The 20844-nt window shown below is 36.9% G+C and overlaps 1 protein-coding gene across 1 annotated transcript in view; it reads left to right on the forward strand.

Annotated features, from left to right (window-relative positions):
* ANTXR2 (ANTXR cell adhesion molecule 2) overlaps nt 1-20844 on the forward strand; it is a 147983-nt gene that overhangs the window by 62295 nt on the left and 64844 nt on the right. Inside the window, exons 12-13 of the mRNA XM_021702234.1 lie at nt 2288-2383; nt 20495-20539. Coding sequence (XP_021557909.1) covers nt 2288-2383; nt 20495-20539 — 141 coding nt within the window. The remainder of the gene's footprint in view (nt 1-2287; nt 2384-20494; nt 20540-20844) is intronic.

A 20844-nucleotide genomic window follows, 5' to 3' on the forward strand; every position in this document is an offset into this window, starting at 1 on the left:
CTTTGACCAATCCAGACATTTCTCAATGTGGATTCTAGGGAATCCTAGATTTACAGGGTATTTGAAATGTTATGAGAAAGAAGATGGTTCTGTGCTGAGGTAAGTTGAACTACTTTACCGCAAAAGCCACTCAGAGCTTTCTAAGTATGTTAATACGCACGGTGATTTTCTAAGAGAGAAAGCACAGTAATGGCTTTTCCACAGAGAGTTTCATGCTGTGGGGATGACTGGCTCTCTTATTTTATGGATTAGAAAACAGGCTCCCAGCAATTAAACAACTTGCTTAAAATTAAACCTCTAGACTAATACTTTTAATTCAGTGCCATTCTCAGATGGATCCTGGTGGATCCACCCCTTGTCCCTCCTCTCTCTATCAGCTCTTGGGACAAAAGTGGCTCTTACCCTGACCTCTGAGCTTGTACTTCTATTTGTTTTGTTTTGTTTTGTTTTAATTTAAATACAATTATTGAACATTATCTCAAAAACTAATGTTTTGTTTTTTTAAAGATTTTATTTATTTATTTGAGAGAGAGAGAGAGAGAGAGCATGAGCAGGGGGAGGGGCAGAGGTAGAAGCAGACTCCCCACTGAGCAGGGGGCCTGATATGGGGCTCCATCCCAGGACTCTGAGATCATGACCTGAGCTGAAGTCAGATGCTTAACTGACTGAGCCACCCAGGCACCCCTGGGCTTATACTTCTTATTTGTTTTGAATGACAGGAAACATATCTCCAAAAAAACTGCCCCTGAAGTCCCAGATTTCCACCTAGAGAGTATATTGATTTATTTACAGTTTTTTCTTCCCTGCATTCTTTCCCTTAAAAGAAAGGAAGAAACAAAAAGAAAGAAAGAAAGAAAGAAAGAAAGAAAGAAAGAAAGAAAGAAAGAGAGAGAGAGAGAAAGAAAGAAAAAGAAAGAAAGAAAGAAAGAAAGACACACAAAACAAAACATTATTACTGGGTATACCAGAAAGTGGGGTTTGGGAGAGACACCTTATCCCCTGGAGAACTTTATCCCCACACTAAAAATTCAGTAAATACTAGTCTTTGCATTTGTGGCTTTTGCAGTATTATTTCTTTGGAGTTCATTCTCTTAGTAAATCATTTTAAATGCCAAGCATGGAGTATACATTGGTAAGTAGGTTGGACATAACCCCATGACTTTCTAGAGCTCACAATAAATAGTGACAGAAAAGAGAAATTAAAGAAATAATCACAGTTTATCAGAAATAAACAAACAAATAAATTGTGATAAGTACTCAAGATTGAAGTATAGAGAGCTATGAATTGTATAGTAAAGGGGGGCATTTTCTAGCCAGAGGGTACAAAGAAGGCTTCCTGGGGAAGTGGCTTAAGGTGAGCTGTGTAGGATGCCTAGGTGGTGGTTACAGGAAGGGGATTGGAGTCAGAGCCCAGAGCAGGTTCCTTAGGGCTGGAGGAGCTTGGTGTCAGGAAGTGAGAGGACACTAATGTGGTTCTTGTGTGGGTAGTGCTTGAGCTTCGGTGAGAAATCTGATGTGTGAATGCATGAGGTTGCTTTCTTGAATTGATGCAATGTACCATTTGCCAACAAGAACCATTGTTGTTCGGACACCTGGGTGGCTCTGTCCATTAAGCGTCTGCCTTTGGCTCAGGTCATGATCCCAGGATCCTAGGATTGAGCCCCACGTTAGGCTCCCTGCTCAGCGGGGGTCTGCTTCTCCCTCTCCCTGCTTCTCCCTCTCCCCACCCCCTGCTCGTGCTCTCTCTTGCTAGCTCTCTCTCTCTCTTTCAAATAAATAAATAAATAAAATCTTTAAAAAAAATTAAAAGAAAAAAAGAACCATTGTTGTTGGTTTCTCACTTGCTTGGTGAATTTTGATATTCATCTTGCAAATGCAAATAGTGTTCTATCATCAAAAAGTCTGGGAAAATGCTGCATAAGTTTTGCCTAAAAGTAATCATGCTTGTGATCAAAATAACTCTTTCCCAGAGACAAATGATAGGGACCATACAGCCCTTTCGTATAACCCCAGATAGTGATTTTTCTTACATTCTTTTAGGGCATAATTTAAAACTGTTCATAGCACTTTGGAAGATTTCATATTTATTATTGCCTGTTTTAAAATAACATGTATGAAGTAGAATGTAAAGGAATTTACAGAATTTAGAGGAATAAAGTGAAAATCTGATTTGACATTGGTTCTGCTTTCTGCATCATTTTCTGGTGTTTCCTTAAAAAAATATGTATTTGGGATTTAACCCTGTGCTTTACTAACCACTTTGTTTTTTGTCTTCTGCCTCTTCTAGTCTAGTGGGACTGCAGCCATCATTGCTATTTTGGTGTTACTGCTACTACTGGGCATTGGTTTGATGTGGTGGTTTTGGCCCCTTTGCTGCAAAGTGGTGAGTAAGGAGGATTTGCAACTCTACTCTTTTGTAAAGCAGTGAGATGTAAAGTAAGGCTCGAAATGTGAATCAATGCCAGTGTCCAACAACAGCAGAGTTTCAGTTAGCAAATTGAATTTTAATAGTTTTTATTACTACAATAAATTCTAGAAAACATGCATGCCAATAAATGTTTATTATCAAACTTCATCTAAAACACATTTCAAAATCAAGTTTGGAGGGAGAAGGGGAGAGGAAAGTAGAAGAGGTAGTAGGGATAAAGGGTTTTCTACTGCAGTACAAAAGAGTTTCAAGTAAGTTGAATGATATTTTCAGTTGGGTTCATGGGAGAAGTTGATAATCTGTCAGGTTTTCTTGTCAGTTCTTATTGAATCCTTCATTACCTCTGTAAAATCTGTTTCAGGACCTTCTCTGTTTGCCTCTAGGAAAAATATTTTAGAGCTAAGTCATGTGCAAATGTTAAGGTGTCTGTCAAATTGGCAGTTTTGAAGTTATGACAGTTGGTTTGTTTGTGTTATTTTTCATGTTTGAGTAAAACCTTTGAAAGAATACAGGCTTCTATTCCCTTTCTATTGCTACTGTAACAAATTGCTTCATATTTGGTGGCTTAAAGCAACACAAATTTATTATCTAATAGTTATTTAATCGCAGATACAAGATGGGTCTCACTGGACTACGCTGGGCTAAAAGGTATTGGCAGAGATATATTCCTCTCTTAATGCTCTGGAGGGGAATCTGTTCCCTTGGCTTTTCCAGCTTCCAGAGGACACACACGTCCCTTGCCTTGTGGACCCCTCCCTCCATCTTCAAAGCCAGCAACATTGTATCTCCTTGACCATTCTTCTGTAGTTACGTCTCCCTCTGACTCTCAACACAGCTGGGAAAGGACCTCCAAAGTTAAGGAACCTTGTAAAGAAATTGGACCCACCTGGATAATCCGGGATACTCTACCCTTTCAAGATCCTTAACTCTCAATCTGCAAAGTCCCTTTTGCTATGTAATGAAATTATTTATAGTTCTAGGGACATCTTTGGAGGGCCATTATTCTGTCTTCCACGGGGTGGACTGTTGGGTAGTAGAGTTCAGCACATTTCGAGCAATCCAATTTAGATTGTTCAGGTTTCATAGAAAAGAGTATCCTGAAGAAGCAGTCATTCAAAGCATACCTCCTCCTTAGTTTGATAGCATTCCTTTTATTATCGGCACATTATGTAGAACTTTATATTCTGTAGATCGCAGCGGTGTTGTACATGATATTACTAGACTGCCTTTTTTCTCCCTTACCTTTGCTGACTCATTTTAGTTTCCTTGTAACTTCAGGCACTAGTCTGCATTACTCCTGCATTTATTATTAATTGTACTTCAGTCTGTTTTCATGAGTCCACTTTATAATCCTTTATCTCAGAACAGTTGGTCTACGGAGGAGGCACAGAATTAACTCAGACAACGGTAGAGACAAGAAGCATCCTGTCTCTTTGCTGAACTAATCAGTTTCCTGCCATAGCAATTTATGCTCAAACGGTTTCCTGTTGTAATCTTGATTATCCTAATATGTTTATTTTAGGGTGGCTTGCATTCTTGAGTCTCAAACTGAAAAGCAAAAAAGTGCCCTAATATGATTCGTGCTCCTTGGTTTTTTTTAATTTAAATTTTGATGTGGTGGATTTCCTTCCTTCATTACTTGGCAGTTTCATTTATTACTGATCGGAGGGCTCAAAAGTGTCAAAGTGTACGATTTTTTAGATGTGTATGAAAACTAAAATAGGCTTCTCTGGGGCATTGCTAAATGTGCTCAAGTGCAGATCTTGACCACCATTTTGGATGTTACAGAGAGGATTCAATCTCCAGGTGGTAAGAATAGGTTCATTTACAACTCTGAGACTACAGATCGTGAATCACAGAGTATATTTCTTTATGCAAAGCATAGAGGGATGCCTTTAAGGTGTGTTGTCAGGATGTCAGGAGGGTTTCCTATCCTTACAAACATTATGAATGCTTACTGATTTCTGAAACTTACTTAATAGAGACGCCCACCTGTATTTGACATTTAGAACTATAGATTAAAGGGCAGCTAGCCCTAAGTATGAACTTACATTTATACTTAGGTATAAATGAATCATAGTAAATATTTTCTAAGGTAGCTTTAAAAGCAGGGTAGAGGCAAAATTCTGTATTTAGCCCTTGGTAATCTGTGTCAGTACTCTATTAGGAACTGGGGGGTACAAAAATGACTATAATGTGATATGGAAACTCACATTTTAATATGGAAGCACAGAAATGTGGGCAAAGTATAACTGGAGGGGCATGAGTACCCCAACAGCAACATTTGTAAAGCACAGGAAGAACATAAGAGGAGGGATTTGCCAGAGTTATGGGATTGTCTCAGACAAACCTTACTGGGCTGATGACTCCAAACTGAGTTTTGAATAATGAATAAGATGTTTACAGTTGATGAGGGACATTTCAGATGAAGTGTGTGTGGAATTATATTGAGTTATTCCGGCATGCTTTGGGAAGCACTAGGCTGAGGCTTACCCAGCGTGCCAGTGAAAAGGAACAGCGAAAGATGGTGTGGGGTTTAGGCAGGAATCCCATTAAGGAGGCTTCCTCTGTCTTTTAGGAAGTTTGAACTCACCCCAGGGATGATGAGAAGCCACTGGAGAGATTTGATTAGTATAATCCCCTGAAAGAAGCTTTGCTTGCTTCACAGCAGTATCTGCCCAGGTCTCGTCCTGGTGGGGATTAAGTTTGTATCCAACTGAGTTTCCATCAATTGAAATGGAAAGCCAGTGACAGATAATGCACCTTAGGGATGGCCAAAGCAAAGGATTGCTAACAAAGTAGATAGGAATAGAAGATGGAAGCTAAGTGAGCTAGAGAAAAATGAAGAGGTGATGTGAAAAAAAGGGACAAAGGAACCATAGCCTTGTGAAAAAAATCTCAAGTGTCAGAGGGTCTTGTAGTGCAATGGCAGGATATTTGTTTTATTTTGTTCCTTTTAGAGAATATGTTTGCACAATGCTGGACTTAGAATGTAGTTTGCTAAATAATTCTTAGCAGTTAAATTATTAGGGATCAATTTAACTTTGACTATATTGTTACCAGTAATATTACTTTCTAACAGGAAATTTGTTGCAGCTTGGTGTTGTATAAATTTTGTTTTGTGTGAGTGTTTTTAAAGTATTAGTGGCAAACATTTAAATCTCATCTTTCAACTGAAAAATGACAAAATAACTTAAAATGTCTGTTCTCAGGCACATTTAGATTATGTCAGCAATCCACCTCCTTGAAAATCTTATGCTCGGGAGCTCTTATAAAGATAGAAAGTCTGGAAATAAAGCCCTGAACAGAGGCCCTAATATTTTTCACACATTCTTATTCATTCATTTAATATTTTATGTAAATATCTTTTTTTAAAAGATTTTATTTATTTATTTGACAGAGAGATAGAGAGCACAAGTAAGCAGAGCGGCAGGCAGAGGGAGAGGGAGAAGCAGGTTCTCTGCTGAGCAGGGAGCCTGACGTGCGGCTCGATCCCAGGACCCTGGGATCATGACCTGAGCTGAAGGCAGACACTTAACCTACTAAGCCATCCAGACGCCCCTTATGTATATCTTACGAAATGATTTGTTCATTGTTCAGAGATTAAAATTTCACAGATGTCTAATCAATAACTCAAAAATAACAGTGTTACTTACATTTTGGACAGTGGTCCTCATTTTTTTTTTCCCTACCCTAAATAACGGGAAGCTCTCAGAGCAGTAGTGGTAAGATTTCCAATGGTGGTGATTCTCCCTGAAGGGAAAGGGCGGGACAGTTAAGGGTCTCCAGGGTTTAATGCCATTTGGAAAAGCCCTTGTAGTAGGCTGAATAATGGTCCCTAAAGAAATGCAGGTCTTAATTCCTGGAAACTGTGAATGTTATCTTCTATGGCAAAAGGGACTTTGAGATGTGATTAAAATAAGGATCTTTGAGATGTGATTAAATTAAGCTCTTGAGTGTAAAGAGATTAGCGTAAGGAAGAGGACAAGGCAATGTGACCCCCGGGGGCAGAGATTGGGGGATGCAGCTACTAGCCAGGGAATGCTCACAGTCATCGGAAGCTCAGAGAGGCAAGCAACAGCTAGAGCCTGGGAACCTGTAGAAGGAACCAGTCCTACTAATGCCTCATTTTAGCTTTATAAGACTCAGTTCGGACTCCTGACTTCCAGAACTGTAAGTAAATAAGTTTCTGTTGTTTTAAGCCATCGAATTATGGTAATTTGTTACAGCAGCATTAAGAAACTAGTACAGTCATTAAATGATTCTGCTATTCCCCAGGGCTGGGGATCACTGCTTAGGGCTATCAATTTCGGTAATTCTTATGTAATATGTTTTCAGATCAACTCAGAAAAACTGTTCATGGAGTCTCAGAGGTTGTAAAATGGAAGACAATGACATATTCTTCAAAATGGTAGCAATGGTTACATGGCTATTAAAAAATCAGTATGCATTTTTTAAAATTAGAATTACCTTTCTGTTTTGAGTAACCATAACATAAATGAGCATAATGTTTTATATACTGAGTAGAATTTACTTACTGTTTCAGAGTGGCAAGGAGTTATTGGAAGAAATAGGCTTCTAACTGTTAAAAGTATTCGAGGCATATATGTTGTTAGAACCATTCGACAACAGGGATCCATGGACAGCTTTCTCAGGGTGCTTGTTATTTGCCAGAAGAGGCCAGTACCATCCCATTCATATTCAGATATTGAACCACTGAATCCCCTGAAAGCTAGAAAGTGACCTTTTTACTGTTAGGGAAAAGCAAAGAATTTGAATATTCACCTAATAAACTGTGTCTCTGAAACTATGGTGTAGACCTCATTCGCTGTACCAGTTTGGTATCAGGAACAAGAAATGTATCAAAGTCATAAATATCCCCTCTAAAGATTTTATATTAAAATTTTAACCAAAATCCTCAAAAAGTTACCCTGTCAGGTTAGAAAATGGTACTGGTTTGGTGATACTTAAAGGAAATTAAAATTAAACAATTATTTATATGATTATTTGTTGAACATTTCTCTCACGTTATAGTCCAATAATTTCCTGAAGTCAGTACTGTGTGTATTTTACTCCTCATTGTAAACCAGGCATCTTACACAGTAAACACTTATCCTCCTCGAACTATTTCAATTCTTAAAATTGAAACACTTGACAACTTTTTATCTGGAAGACCACCTCAAAGTAGGGTACCTTGTTGCCAGTTTTAATTAAAATTCTGTCAACTACGGAGAAGCATTTTGCATGAGAGGATTTATGGTACAATCTTAGTTCTTTGTATGATTTTCACTGATTTTATTTAAAAGGTATCCTTTATAATATATCTATAATAGAAAATGTGGCCTTTGCCATTCCATACAATAGGAACTGAGATGCAAGTACATAAGCATTGTTAACTGTAATAAAATTCTGAAGTAGAAGCAGTTTAACTCTTGTCTAGTTGCTTCTCTATATACCCCAGAGGGATTTCTAACCTGAAGACTGTGAACTTGGGTGGGAAAAAAAAATCTTTATTTTTACTTCCAACTGAAATTTATCATTTTCTTCATTTATAAAATGTAGGCTGCTATCCACAGAAGTATTGGCAGTTCTGGAGACTTTCTCAGCAATAGTAATCACAGATATCCTATGTCACATATAGTTCTTAAGATATTTTTGAAATATCTTTTACAAATATCATAACTTCAAAAGTTAGGGTAGTTCCCAGACCTACTATTGTATCTCATTATTTAATGAATTATTTATATTTCTTTATCACACATTTTTTGGGTTTTTTTTTTTTTTTTTTACAGATCAGATAATTATATCTCAATATAATTGGATTCCTTAAAATCCTTTGTATTTTAATTTAGCTTAATTATTCTGGGAAGGGATCTGTAGGTTCACAGGATTGCGGGAGAGGGGCATAGAATAAAAAAGGTTAAGGAAAAACCCCTGCAATAGAAAATCTGTCCACACAGGATGCTTTTAATCTAAGACTACTTAAAAAATTTAAATCTTTCAATTCATTTTAATGTGTATTTTCAAGGATAAAAGAGAGAGACAACATCATTTAAAATGTTGCAGAATAGTGTCCTCTGTGTACCTGGGCTTTCCATGACAAAAGAAATGTACACCAATGATAGTTGGAAGACTTTTTCTAGTAATAATCTTAGTAAAAGAGCCCTCATGCAAAGCAGAAATTTTTAGGCACTATCATTAGCGAATTATAGAGTGTGTTGAGTTTGCAAACTATTCCGTAAGGGGAAAAGTTCTCATTTTTGTGTGAAGTTATTTCTCACCATCTGTTGAGTCTGTATCCTGCTCATTGAGGATCCTCACATCCATCCTTTACAGCTGCTTTTCGTTAACAAAGACATGAGCTGCATCCTTCCTTTTTCCTTAAATTAAAAATGGGAGCAGAAGAGGTTAAAAAAACTTACCATGTACTGAATCATGAGTGAAATATTAGAAAATATGGATGTTTTCATCATTGTTTAGCTTAGAAGTTATGCTGAGTTTATGGCAGATTTGTTTTACTATCAGGATGGCAGAAATGACAGTCCTATGGTTGTATCATTTGGCATAACCAGACACTCTGCAGAATTACAGATGTAAGGCTAATGAGGTGGCAAACAAAGGCTTTCTGGAGTGTTGTCAATTAGAGTGTGTTCTACAGCTGCAGATAAATATCTGAATATGCTGGAAATGATAAATGTTCACTTTGCTCTAGTGTCCTTGGCCAAAGTTCTCCATCCTCAAGGGAAAACTGCAAGCTCATTTTTCCTTGGTGCATTTAAGACATTACATAAAGATCTCATAAATCTTAATTTAAAAAACCATTTTAAAAAGTTATCTTTTTAAAGCCCAATTTGCTTATAAGTAAGTTGAGCTTTCATGATGAGGATATATCGGACTGTAGCTCCATGGAATCATTTTCTTAGCCAGCAACAGCTGTGCTATTCTTTCTAAATAGTAATAATGCTTCTATATTGCACTTGCTTTTTATTGTTGAGGAGGGCTCTTGGTGCCTTTATTGAGTTACTTTGAGAGTAGCCTGATTTTTTTTGGAATGCACAATAAAACAGAAGTAATTTAAATTTTAATATGCCTTCCTTGCACCATTAATTAAAATGATTTATGTTTGGTTCCCTCCTTGAAATAGAGTGTGATGTTAGTACTTACTGCTTCCATGGTGATGTTTTCCAACAGAACAGCATTTGCAAAACAGGGTATCGAACTCTTCCTGGTCTTAGTTTATTTGCTTTGACAGCAGCACCTTTCCTTAACTCTTAGCCAGATACACTCTCACACTGTTCTTCCCAGTCCCCATTTGGCATTTTAAATTATATTTATTGTCCAGACCTCCCACTGGTTATTTATTTGTTCAAAGTAGGAATCTTTGATCACTGATGAGTCTGTCAAGGAGGAAAGGAGAGGGAGGATGAGATAGCTCAGACCATATTTTGATTTGGATGATGAAAGCATCTAACTTGGTGAGATTCAGAAAAAAACTTCCCAAATACTAATGTAATAGAACTTTGTGTTTTTGCACTTCAGAGGGAAGGCACTACATTTGCTCTCTGATCTTATCAAAAAGAAAAGGAAGAAGGAAAGGAAGGCCCGCATCTATTTCAAACAAACTTTTCCAAACACTGAGAGTGACTTCTCTATTGTTTGTGGGCTCTTAGTCGCTTAGATGACATTGCTGATAAATTGGGCATTTGTTTTTGTCACTGGCAAGAATCAGTCCTGAAACACTACTTGATCTACAGGCGTTGTATGGTATCTTTTTTTTAATCCAAGGCAGTTCACTGTTGACAGTTCTTTTCACTCTTTTCTGAATATTGGAACATATGATTGCATCAAGCTGGCTGCAGGCTCCAGTGCTGACATTTTCTAGCGCAAAGAATGCCCACATCACTCGAACATTTGAAAAGTGTTAATGAGCAGATCAAAAGGACTGTTGCCTGAAGCAGCTAACTTTTTTTTTTTTTTAAGAAATCGGCTCTCCTCCAAACTGAAATCTTCATTCTAGCAGCTAAGTAGATGAGATGTAATCCTCCCTGATGATGATAATAACAAATGAAAAAAAAAAAATTGGAGGAGAATCAAACTCTACATATGGTTCATAAAGTGGTGAAAGTGTTTTCCAGAATCTTCAATACAGAACTAAAGGATGCTAAGTGGAAAAAATCCTGGCAACTAGGCAATATTATGCCTTTTAAAATCTGCAAATTCTCATAAAATATGGTGCATATGAATACATCCTTTTCTGAAATGGATGTGTTCTTGCACTATTTAGTACAAGAATGGGATTCTCATGACTGTTATTTTTAATGTATTTACACTGACAGTAAGGTTTCCTTTTCTCCTGCACTAGTTTTGCTGAAATGTAGGGATATCAGTTGGACACAGATTTTTTTCCATTTTGACTTTTGAGACAAATGGCTTCAGATTATTTTCACCCTCTTTTGTTACTTATGAGGCCCTGTAGTAGATTGGTGAGAGGGAACATTTTGAAACATCACATAAAAATCATTTTATTTTCTGTTCCAACATTTTTAGGTCAGTGATGTTGGCCATATTAATTAACAAGTTATGTCTCTATAAAGTGGGAATGATAGGCTCTTTCATAGTTACTATAAGGTTTTAATTAAAGTCTTTATCTATCTACCTACCTACCTACCTGCTATTTATTCATCCATCCACCCATTAATCCATTTATCCATCCATTCATGCATTCTAGAAATTAACAACTACTCAACACATCTTCGGCTTTTTCTTTTACACCCTTTCTCTTTGCAGTCGAACCTTATTTTAAAAGGATGTCATTTGGCAGAAGAAGTCAAACTCAGAGTTTGGAGATAGATGGACCTGGGTCCTGGATTTGAGTCCTAATTCTCTTTTCTCTTTGTGTACCCTTGGGCAAATTATTGAAATTAGAGTCTTCCTCTCCTTATATTTAAAATGGGGATAAGCGGGGCACCTGGATGGCTCAGTCAGTTAAGTGTCTGCCAGGGTCCTGGGATCAAGCTCCACATGGGGCTCTCTGCTCAGCAGGAAGCCTTCTTCTCCCTCTCCCTGCCACTCCCCCTACTTGTACTCTCTCTGTCTGTCAAATAAATAAATAAAATCTTAAAAAAAATGGGGATAAGTATAGTAACTTCATAGGGCTCTTAGGAAATATGAGAAATATAGAGTGTGTGACATATAGCTGCACCAATAAAGGGTGATTACTGTTAATAGTAATAACAGCACAGAGATGAGCCTTAGCTCTGGTTCAGTTTCTGAAGGTTCAGCCTTAGCTGTTTGTTGTGGTGGTGGTTGTGTTCCTTATTTTACTAGATAAAAATTTGATTTAAGTAGAGTTTTAATGGCTGTATTCCATTGTTAACAATGTAGAAAATGTACTTGCTAGAATTTCAAAGTCAACTTAAATTTATAATTAGTCATGCATTTGGACATTCATAAGATTAATTACACATTATTGGAAACACAAACCCTAATGTTCTTTTCTGGAACAAGGTGAATACAAATGTATATTGATACATGGCCTGCTTAATTATGGAAAGGCATAGAAGCAAAAGACCTGGTGGAAAAATTGTGATATGTATTTTTTAATGTTCTATCAGAATTTTCATGTTGGAAATGACCTAAAATTAATCAAATTTATTTCCTAGATGAAGAAACTTAGGATGGTCTTACATCTTCCCATCTGCCATTGAGTTAATTAGTTCTCTGATTTTATTGGTTGAAAGAGAAATTTGATGCTTCATTTTCTTTGAAACGAGCAATATTTTAGTTTCATGGGAACCTGTATCTATCTGTTTATCATTTATATTTTTTTCCCTCAGTATTTTTCTTTAAATTTAAGAGGTTGGCTATGAGCCTTTGTGAACATTCTCAACTAGTTCCTTCAGGTCACTTTCAATCGTGTTTTAGAATCTGCTATTTTCAGAGCACTTTATTAGGCACGGGTGATACTTATAAAGAAGGAGAAATGATTATTGCCCTTAAGAAATCTACACTCTTAAGAGATAATTGAAAAATTCCCAAATAAACATATAAGCCCAAGTTAATGAAGCATGAATGATTCAACTGTGCAGCAACGTTTATTTTTAGAAGTTTTCAAGCTTCTAGATAGACCAGTAGGAAGGTTGTGGGACTTAACATGGAAATGGCCATCTTATTTGGGACAAGCAAAAGGATCTTTACTTTTTCTGGACTAGAGAGCCATATAAAGGGATATTTGTAGATAAGATGTGCGGGCCGAACTGCATGATAGGGAGGCATTTGAGCAATGAGAATAGAAAAACTGGCTAATATAAATGTACTGAAAAGGAGCTTTGGTTTTCCAGGTTGTGGCTTATGATACCAGGTAAAGGGTCTCTACTAAAGGGAAAAATGCAAAGGTGCCTTTTATTATCCTGTTATCCATTTGTCAGCAGTGGTCATATGAGGTTTTATTTTATTTTATTTTATTTTAATTTAATTTAACTTTATTGTATTTTATATTTTATTTCTTATTTTTAAGTAGACTCCATGCCCAGCATGGAGGCCAGTGTGGGGCTTGAACTCATGACCCTGAGGTCAAGACCTGGGTTGAGATCAAGAGTCGGATGCTTAACTGACTGAGCCACCCAGGCACCCCATGTCGTATGAGGATTTTAAATTGAAACTCAATTTGCCCATATCACGCTAAAACTAGATGCTATGCAGGATAATGAGTATGACAAGTATGACATGAAAAAGGATGAGTCATGGAGGAGGATGTTCAGTAATTTTCAGGAGGATATACCATAGAACCAGACTGGGGATACTGTTTATGTCTTCAGAAATACATACCAGTACAAGATGTATAGGTAATAAGCAGAGTAAATTTGAAATCCTCACAAGAAAATGAAAATGAGTTCAAATACATTGTACTCAGACTTAGTGAAATGAAGGATGTACCTTGGTCTTTTTCTAGTGAAAGAACTCCAGAGAGCATTTTAAAGTAATTTGCAAAACTAAGAGTAGAAGCATGACTTGTAAGGATCTTCTAATAAAAGTCAGTAATTCATTGATTTCAATTGTGGTCATTGGACCCACTGATCTATTTTGACCAGAGAAACAATTAGGCTTCTGTTAGGAAAATATACCTGGTTACACAGGTTAGAATGAGTGATGGGTTAGAGGTAGAAAAACAAGATAAATGTCTAATTTAAGTAAGTAGAGCATGTAGACATTGATGCCAAAAAAGCTATGGTAATTATCAACTATCAATCAATGTTATCAGTGTGTTATTAATTAAAATGCATAGAGTAGAAGTAAAGACTGATGGGGTGCATCTGTTTGGTCTGAGTACCATACATTTATTTATAATGGCTTGGTTACACTTAAAATGCTATTATTGGTTCTGGAAACCCCACTTGGAGATATTGATCAAATGAGTATGTACTAAGACAATGGACCAAGATGACCAAATAACTCAGGACCATCGCATGAGGAATAGTTGTGATATTTAGCTTCCAGATGAGTAGGGCTCAGTAGATACATGGTTATTATTCTAGTATTCAAAAATAGGAACTGCTCTCTTCTGGAAGAAAGATTAGTTGTGTGAGTGTGTGTGTGTGTGTGTTTCCACATCCTAGGATCAGGACTAACGAGTGGAAACTACAGAGAGGGAGGCTTTGGCTTCTTTGGGGGGAAAAACTTTCAAATGATGTGAATTCCTTGCCAGTGGAATGAATTGCTTTGTGAGGTAGTGAATTTCTTTTTATTACAGGAATTCAAACATAGTTGGACTACAACTTGGTGAGAAGTTTTCAGAATATTGAAGTTTTGGTTGAATGTGAATTGGAGAAGTTGAAAAATGTTGTACTAGATATTTTTAAGGTCCAGAGAATTATGAGTTTATGATTTTAGGTAGTAATAGAATGCAAAGAATCCTTCCTTCTTCCCTTGTTCTTCCTCTCTTTCCTTCCTTTCCTTCTTCCTTCCTTCCTCACTCTCTCTTTGTCCTTTCCTCCCTCCTTTTTTTCTCCCTTTCCCACCTCCATCCTTTTTCTCTCCTCCTAACTTCCTTCTATTCCTTCCTTCCTTACAAAACAGAAAATCTATTTTGTGCCAGACACTTTACTAAATCCTGGGAATACAGTGAGCAACAAAGCAGACATAAATTTCCTCTTTGTGGAAATTACACTTTTATGGAGCCAGATAAAATTATCAACTCTGATAGATGCTAGGGAACCAATAGGCATTTGTGCATATGAAGGGAATCTTATTCACGTTGGGAAGACTGAGGAAAGTCCTGGGGTGGTAAGGTGAGGGACAGAGAGAGAGAAATATTTCAAAAAATCTGTTGGACATGGTAAATGATTTGGTAAAGTCATTTAGAACTGAAGAAGAAATTATAGATTATGTGAAAATTTTGAGACTGCAATAGAAGGAGTAATTTACTTGAAAGAAACAGGGAAAAAAAGTTGGCCCTTTTGATCCCTTTGAGTGCGAAATATTGATAGATCTGGTTTTCACTGACCAAGTTTGGACATGTAGTTTGATAATGATATGATGTGCTTCCTTTCTATAAAGGAAATGTACCTGTAGCTTGATCATCTTAACTTTATTTTATTTTACTACAGCATTATTTTAAATCTTAAGCCTCCACTGGCATTTTTTTCTGGGCTAATTATAAAAATCCAGAGTTTTTATCCTTCAAAATTACCAGAAAGAATGGAAATTTTATGTTTGTTGATAAAATAAAATTGAATTATTAAAAGGGCTGAATAGAAATAGTGGCATTATTTGTAGTATTCAAATTTTTGAATGAGTTAGAGGTTCAGTCTAACTAAATGTCTGGATGTCTAGTCTAACTAAATGACTAGATGTCTAGTCACATCTTTGTGGAGATTGTATCTATCTGAGATTTAGATCCAAACTAAAATTTGAACAATGAAGATATTATACATAAAGAAAATTAAGAGTTCTCTAAACATTATCAGTAGCAGTACATTTAAAAAACCTTTCACTATGGAAAATTTCAAACACATACAAAGAGAAAGTCTAAAATAATGAATTCCCTCCTGTCTCTTTTGCTCAGCTTCAATGATTCTCAATTTATGACTGATCTTATTTCATCTATAACCCCCTCCACTTACCCACCCCAAATTATTTTGGTGAAGTATCAGAATCATATCATTTAATCTGAAAATTTTTCAGTATATATCTTTAAATGATAAGCAGTCTTTTAAAAACAATATCCATTGCAAGAAATACTAAAGGGGACCCTTTCAGCGGGAAGGAGAGATCAAGAGCAACAAAGACTAGAAAGGCACAGAGGTAATCTACAGAATGGTGACTTTACAGGTAATACAATGGCACTAAATTCATACCTATTAATAATGACTCTGAACGTAAATGGACTCAGTCCTCTGATCAAAAGACATAGGGTATCAGAATGGATAAAACAAAAAACAAAAAAAACAAGAGACTCATTTTAGACCCAAAGACACCTCCAGATGGAATGTGATGGGGTGGAGAACCTTCTGGTATGCTAATAGACACCAGGAGAAAGCTGGAGTAGCCATACTTACATCAGACAAACTAGATTTTAAACCAAAGACTGTAATAAGAGATGAAGAAGGGCACTATGTCATAATAAAGGTGTCTATCCAACATGAAGATCTAACAGTTGTAAATATTTATGTCCCCAACTTGGGAGCAGCCAGATATGTAAATTAATAACAAACTCAAATAAACTCATTGATAATAATACAATAATAGTAGGGGACTTTAACACCCCACTTATAGCAATGGACAGATCATCTAAGCAGAAGATCAAGGAAACAATGGCTTTGAATGACACACTGGACCAGATGGACTTAACAGACATATTCAGAGCATTTCATCCTAAAGCAGCAGAATACACAGTCTTTCTGAGTGCACGTGGAATATTCTCCAGAATAGATCACATCCTGGGTCACAAATCAGGTCTCAACCAGTACAAAAAGATTGAGATCACACCATGAATATTTTCAGATGACAATGCTATGAAACTTGAAGTCAACCACAAGAAAAAATTTGGAAAGACCACAAATACATGGAGGTTAAAGAACATCCTACCAAAGAATGAATGGGTCAACCAGGAAATTGAAGAAGAAATTAAAAAAATACAGGGAAGCAAATGAAAGTGAAAACATGACAGTCTAAAACCTTTGGGATGCAGTAAAGACAGTCACAAGAGTGAAGTATATAACAGTATAGGCCTACCTCAAGAAGCAAGAAAAGTCTCAAATGCACAACCCAACCTTACACCTAAAGGAGCTGGAAAAAGAACAGCAAATAAAGCCTAAAACCAGAAGAAGAAGAAGGGAAAGAATTAAGATTAGAGCAGAAATAAATGATGTAGAAAAAAAACAAAACAGTAGAACAGGTCAATGAAATTAGGAGCTGGTTCTTTGAAAGAATTAACAAAGTTGATAAACCCCTAGCCAGACTTACCGAAAAGAAAAGAGAAAAGACCCAAGTAAATAAAATCACGAATGAAAGAGGAAAGATCACAACCAATACCACAGAGATACAAACAAATTATAAGAGAATATTATGAGCAATTATATGCCAACAAATTGGGCAATCTGGAAGAAATGGATAAATTCCTAGAAACATAGAAACTACCAAACCTGAAACAGGAAGAAATAGAAAATTTGAACAGACCCATAACCAGCAAAGAAATTGAAGCAGTAATCAAAAATCTGCCAGCAAACAAGAGCCCAGGGCCAGAGGACTTCTCAGGTAATTCTACCAAACATTTAAAGAAGAATTAATACCTTTTCTTCTGAAGGTGTTCCAAAAATAGAAATGGAAGGAAAACTTCAAACTCATTCTATGAGGCCAGCAATACCTTGATTCCAAAACCAGACAAAGACCCTGCCAAAGAGAATTATAGACCAATATCCCTGATGAACATGGATGCAAAAGTTCTCAAGATATTAGCTAATCGAATCCAACAGTACATTAAAATGATTATTCACCATAATCAAGTGGGATTTATTCCTGGGCTGCAGGGGTGGTTCAACATCTGCAAATCAATCAGTGTGATACACCACATTAATGAAAGAAAGGATAAAAACCATATGATCCTCTCAATAGATGCAGAAAAAGCATTTGACAAAATACAGCATTCTTTCTTGATAAAAACCCTCAAGAAAGTAGGGATAGAAGGAACATATCTCAACATCATAAAGGCCATATACAAATGCCACATACAGCTAATATCATCCTCAATGAGGAAAAACAGTTTTTCCACTAAGGTCAGGAACATGACAGGGATGTCTGCTCTCACCACTGTTATTCAACATAATACTAGAAGTCCTAGCCTCAGCAATCAGACAATAGAAAGAAATAAAAGGCATCCAAATTGGCAAGGAGGAAGTCAAACTTTCACTATTTGCAGATGACATGATACTCTATGTAGAAAACCTGAAAGGTTCCACCAAAAAATTGCTAGCGGTAATACATGAATTCAGCAAAGTTACAAGATATAAAATCAATGTACAGAAATCTGTTGCATTTCTATACACCAATAATGAAGCAGCAGACAGAGAAATCAAAGAATTGATCCCATTTGCAATTGCACCAAAAATTGTAAGATACCTAGGAATAAGCCTAAGCAAAGAAGTAAAAGATCTGTATGATGAAAATTATAGAACATTTATGAAAGAAATTGAAGAAGACATAAAGAAATGGAAAAACATTCCATGCTCTTGGATTGGAAGAATAAACATTGTTAAAATGTCTGAACTACCCAAAGCAATCTACATATTCAATGCAATCCCTATAAAAATAACACCAGCTTTTTTCACGGAGCTAGAACAAACAATTCTAAAATTTGTGTGGAATCAGAAAAGACCCTGAATAGCTAAAGTAATATTGAAAAAGAAAAGGAAAGCGGAGGCATCACAATTCCTGACTTTAAGCTGTAATCATTAAGACAATATGGTGCTGGCACAAAAACAGATGCATAGATCAATAGAACAGAATAAAGAACCCAGAAATAGACCCACAATTGTATGGCCAACTAATCTTCAACAAAGCAGGAAAGAATGTCCAATGGAAAAAAGACAGTCTCTTCAACAAGTGGTGTTGGGGAAATTGGACAGCAACATGCAGAAGAATGAAAGTGGACCTCTGTCTTACACCATACACAAAAATCAATTCAAAATGGATGAAAGATCTAAATGTAAGACAGGTAACCATTAGAATCCTTGAGGAGAAAACAGGTAGTAACCTCTTTGACTTCAGCCATAGCAACTTCTTACTAGACATGTCTCTAAAGGCAAAGGAGACAAAGCAAAAATTAACTAATAGGATTTCATCAAGATAAAAAGCTTCTGCACAACAAAGGAAACAACAAAACTAAAAGGCAACCTCTGGAATGGGAGAATATATTTGCAAATGACATATTGGATAAAGGGCTGGTCTCAAAACCTATAAAGAACTTATCAAACCCAACACCCAAAAAACAAATAATCCAGTTAAGAAATGGGCAGAAGACATGAATAGACACTTTTCCAAAGAAGACTTCCAAATGGCTAATAGACACATGAAAAGATGCTCAACATCACTCACCATCAGGAAAATACAAATCATAAGCACAATGAGATACCACCTCACACTAGTCAGAATGGCTAAAATTAACAACACAGGAAACAACAGATGTTGGTGAGGATGTGGAGAAAGGGGATGCAGTTATAAAGTGAAGCATCCCTGGGACATTTTCAAACAATTTTTTCTCTTAGTCTAGAGACTTGGATGTGTACTTGAATTATCAGAAGCCATTGGCACTTGGTCAATGATTTTCTTTTACCTTTTTTTTTTTTTTTAATCTGGGGGGAGGACAGAGGGAGAAGAGGGAGAGAGAATTTTAAGCAGGCTCCACGCCCAGCACAGAGCCCAATGCAGGGCTCGATTTCACAATCCTAACATCATGACCTGAGCTGAAGTCAGATGTTTAACCGATTGAGCCACTCAGGTGCCCCCGATCAATAATTTTATATCATGATGGTGTGAAAGGTTATCTACCTCAGTGCTGGTAGAGGTCATTTAGATCAGATCTCAGGCTTCATTCCTCTCACATGAAGAATCAGCCATATACAATTTCATGAAAGAATATATTGAGTAATGATTCATAGAAAAGGCATCTTGGTTAAAAAGTTGATTTGCTTCTAGATTAATGGGTGGGGAAAGAGATAAGTTAATTTCCCCATCATCTCTTGCAAAGCAAGTTAACTTGTGCATTGTAAATTTATGAAAAAGTCAATGAGTCTTAGAAGGAAGATTTCAGTAGTAAATTCCTGCTCTGTTTGAAGGGACATACCATAGTCTTCTGGAAAATGTTTGCATATCTATGGCATAAAGATAAAATGAATGAATGAAAGAGTTTTGTGAATTGTTATGTGGTTTGGTTGTTATCTAGCACTGTCTAACAGACCACTCCACAACCTAGGGTCTTCAAACAATTTAGTGTCTTCACGGTTCTGTGGAGACTGGCTCAGCTAGGAGATTATCACTCTGGGGTTCTCTCATGTGATTGCAATCAGGGGGCAGCTGGGCTGGAGTCATCTGAAAGCTCGACAGGCCTCCAGGTCCAAGAGAGCCATGTTTGGCGCTTCGGCTGGGATGGCTGATATAGCTGGGGCCTGGCCAGGCACCTCTCATCACCCAGCCTTTTTGTAAGGTCATCCTGGGGTTCTTCCTCCTCCTGGCCCGATGGTCTCAAGGTAGACTTCTGGCATGACAGCAGGCTTCCTCCAGAGTGAGTGTCCCAGGGCTGCTGAGGGAAGTGGAAAAGCTTCTTTTGACCAGCTGCAGAAGTCACATGGCACCACGTCTACCTCATGCTAGTTAGTCAAAAGCCTGTTACAGGAGAGACTGTATTCAAAGGGAGAGGCATACCCATTGAGAGGCAAGGTTCACTGGGGACATCTTTGGCACTACCACTGTATGTTACTAATCGAGTTATTTTTACACATCTTTGCTGTCTCCTTGTTATGCCACCAAAATTTTTACCTTTGGTTTTTTGTTTTTTGGTTTTTTTTTGGACAGGTTATCAAGGATCCTCCTCCACCACCACCTCCTGCACCAAAAGAGGTAAATAAGTGCCTAATGAGTGATGTGGATATTTTTTTTCTGTATTTAGATATTATCCCCAAATTTCATCAATTACCTTGCTGTTGGATAACTGTGATACCTATGTATTGACTTCTGAATTTATGAAAATTCATTATTATTTTTCATCTTATGATTTCTTTCATGTGCTAGAGGAATAGGACCTTCAAAAACTGATAAATATAGACTGGCCGTGAGGCTTAATAGTGCACGGAGATTTACTTTACTTTGTCTATCAATAGATCAATAGTCCTGATGTTACTTATTTTATCTATAGAAAGGTAGAA

Source organism: Neomonachus schauinslandi, chromosome 2 (assembly GCF_002201575.2).
Source record: "Neomonachus schauinslandi chromosome 2, ASM220157v2, whole genome shotgun sequence".
Lineage (NCBI taxonomy): Eukaryota > Metazoa > Chordata > Mammalia > Carnivora > Phocidae > Neomonachus > Neomonachus schauinslandi.